Raw genomic sequence first — 3,152 nt, forward strand, 5'->3', positions numbered from 1 at the left:
ATACTTTATATTTTTGTTATTAATATAATCTAGGTCTTTACTTAAATAAACGTATAACCCTGTAACATGTACAAGTTTATAATACATGTGTATTAAGTATATGATGAAATCACTGGCACTAGACTTCTAATTTATGATGCCATTGTAAAATGAAGCAAATTAATAACCGATACCACAGTCCAACGAGAAGTAATAGCGCAGTAAAATTTGATTACTTGCAACGAACGAATAGAAACACGATCTCCATCAGAATACAAGTATTGTTTCTAATAATGAAACATTTAACATTAATCGACATTATTTTTATTACGAAACAAGTGACTTGTCAAATGGAAGGGTTCATAATAGGCGGTGAAAAGACAAAAATACAGCAATACCCACATTCAGTATACTTAACTATGAACTGCGATATGAGTTTTGTATGCGCAGGCTCTGTCCTAACACAGGAGATTATTCTAACAGCTGCACACTGTTTAGAAGAATGCAGGGGAAAGTCACGTGATTCTGTTGAAGTGAAGTATGGCCACGAGAGTATAGTTTCAATGAAATCAACTATGATGAAGAGCTTTATAATACACGAGAAGTACGATGAAATGACCGTTCATAATGACATTTGTTTAGTGTCAACTAATAAGCCGATTGCGTTGGGATATTTCGTGAAGCGAGTAGTCATAATGAGAAAACCGAAAGTCTCTAAATGGGCTTACCTAGCTGGGTGGGGAGGCATTAATGTAAGTTTCTTTTTATTCTTATATATATAAATTATAATTTTATTCTATAATACCAAGATTATATTTTGAATGCAATAATTCTGAGATTCTTCTTGACTAAACAAAGGCTACATTAATTAATAATTTATTAAATTAGAAAATATTTCTAACTGGAACAAAAAATACAGTTGAAGTGTGTTGCATACTCTTTTTGAAATAATTTCAATATTAGGCTATGAGAAATCAAAGAGAAATGTACGAAAAAACATTATTATGGCAATTATTATTTTATTATCTACAAGATGCCGGACCTGGCTTCAAGTCTTCCTCTATAAGCACTTTATCAATCTAAGTGCAGACAGCCGGAGCAACTTTGTTTTGTACTAAGTAAAGATATAACTAACAGTACATTAATCATAAACGAGTACTTACAATTATACGTGTTAAAATTAAATTAATAATAGCATAATTATAAACAAGTTCCTTTTATAAAGAACCCTCTATTCTTTAACGCAATTGAATTTATTTGAAATTTTACACAGTTAAACCATGACTTATCTACGGTGCTAATGCATACAGCGCAGCAGGTACAAACACCCAATGTCTGCAGACTCCTGGGTAAAATCCCAAACGGATCCTTTTGCGCTGGACCTGCTAATGAAAAAGGAATGCCTGACTGGTAAGAATGTTTCTTAAACTTAATTGGACAAACAATGCGGACACTAGATGGTAAACGCTAACCGTCGACTATATACATGAACAGCAGTACGGACATCGCGTTATCATGTGACAATTGGAGTAATAAGATATCATTCCTCTTATCCTGTGATTTCACTGCCTAATCTGCTCCCTACGACTGAATCACAGCTTAAGAATCAAACTGCTTGATGCCTGATATAGCTGAGACTGAGGAACCCACGCAGATGACTTTTCACAGTCTACCACCTTATATTTTAAACCTAATTAAAATAGGTAATGTCGAAAAAAATTCTATGCATTATTAGTTTCGGCTTAAGGAAAGAATTTCGGATGAAAAACATGTAATTATGAAAGTAAATAAGGAATGAAATTATTTGTCAAAAATAACTCATTGTTGTGCTTTCATAAGATTCTTAACCGACTAAATAAAACAAGTTAAGTTTTTTTCCCCATAATATATATAAATTACGGATTTTATTTTTGTAGATTTTGATAAATGTCTGTGAGACCAGAAATTTAATCGGTTAAGTCTGTTTTATTATTTATAAAATTATTCATTAACTTTTTTTCAATCATGTAACGTTGTTTGTTGAACTTACACGCCAATACCAATGATAAATAAGTTGGGCATATTCTAATACAATGTATTTGAAATTGAAAAGCATATCGTTTAATGCCGACCAATCGAGTAATCCCGGGCATAAACAAGAAAAGAAGTGTTGGGAAAAATAAACTATAACTTAATTAATAATTATTTATTGACAGCCTCAGTGATCTAGCGGTTTAGCACACCGCCTTACTTCCGATGGTCGGGAGTTCGATTCTCCTTGCACGGTACAAACATTTGTATTCATGAGTATGATTGTTTCTATCAGTCAGTCAGGGGTGTTTATGTTTTACGAAAATATATATATCTATGTATTTTTATCAGTTATCTAGTAACCATACAAGCTTTAGCTAGCCTAACTTGGGTCTAGATGGCGCTTAGTTCATTGTCCTGAGATTATTATATTAATTTACAGGGGTGATTCGGGCAGTGCTCTAGTTATCTCCAACTATGTTCAAATCGGCATCGTGTCATATAAAATCCAGAGATACGCCCTCGTTGTGTATACCAACGTATCATACTATTACAACTGGATTGTAGACAGCGCCGTCAATCTTGTCTGCAGGAAAAGAAATGGAGGATAGTAAAATTAATAAAATACAATAACTAACACATATGTTATAATAAAATACAATACGTAAGTTAATATATATATATATTCTAACCAGATTTGTACTCTAGAGAGCAAATTAAAATCTAAACGACGCTAAAAAGGCTATATGTAACAATTTGTATGTCTGGCTTATCGGATCTTAATGAAATTTGATGTTAATATAAATGGTTTCACGAGGACAAACATAGCTATTAACGCGGAGAACAGGCAGTATTAAATATGCGTAAATAAGTTTGTTCGTTACACTTTCACACTTTAAAGGCTTAACAGATCACCATGAAATTTAACATGTACATAATATTTAAGAAGAATATTGTTTATCTTGATTTACGATGGTCATGTGGAAGCTAGTACTTAATTAAATAAATAAGCCTGAATATATCGCACAGTGTAATCTAATTTGGCAACATGGAATAGCACATGTTGCCAAAAGAAAATGATCATACAAAGCATCATTTTAAAAATCCACAGCAATTTAAAAATGCTGGCTGAAATTATGACGATACGTACATTTGAATTTAAA

At 32.3% G+C, this 3,152-nt stretch overlaps 1 protein-coding gene across 1 annotated transcript; it reads left to right on the plus strand.

The window, feature by feature from the left end:
* Positions 1–329: 329 nt before the first annotated feature.
* Positions 330–2,600, plus strand: LOC131851640 (mast cell protease 3-like). The gene is made up of 3 exons (XM_059202160.1): positions 330–731; positions 1,253–1,389; positions 2,432–2,600. Exons 1-3 carry the CDS (start codon positions 330–332, stop codon positions 2,598–2,600), a joined length of 708 nt encoding a protein of 235 aa, XP_059058143.1.
* Positions 2,601–3,152: the final 552 nt, after the last annotated feature.

This window comes from Achroia grisella, unplaced genomic scaffold (assembly GCF_030625045.1).
Source record: "Achroia grisella isolate CSIRO2021 unplaced genomic scaffold, CSIRO_AGI_Agris_v1 utg794, whole genome shotgun sequence".
NCBI classification, from domain to species: domain Eukaryota; kingdom Metazoa; phylum Arthropoda; class Insecta; order Lepidoptera; family Pyralidae; genus Achroia; species Achroia grisella.

What these genes read in the sequence shown, in the direction of transcription:
- LOC131851640 (XM_059202160.1), top strand. Translation starts at nt 330, where the DNA reads ATGGAAGGGTTCATAATAGGCGGTGAAAAGACAAAAATACAGCAATAC. An exon ending in CTGGGTGGGGAGGCATTAAT is followed by an intron (nt 732 to 1,252) that starts GTAAGTTTCTTT and finishes AATTTTACACAG; the next exon opens with TTAAACCATGACTTATCTAC. An exon ending in GAAAAAGGAATGCCTGACTG is followed by an intron (nt 1,390 to 2,431) that starts GTAAGAATGTTT and finishes ATTAATTTACAG; the next exon opens with GGGTGATTCGGGCAGTGCTC.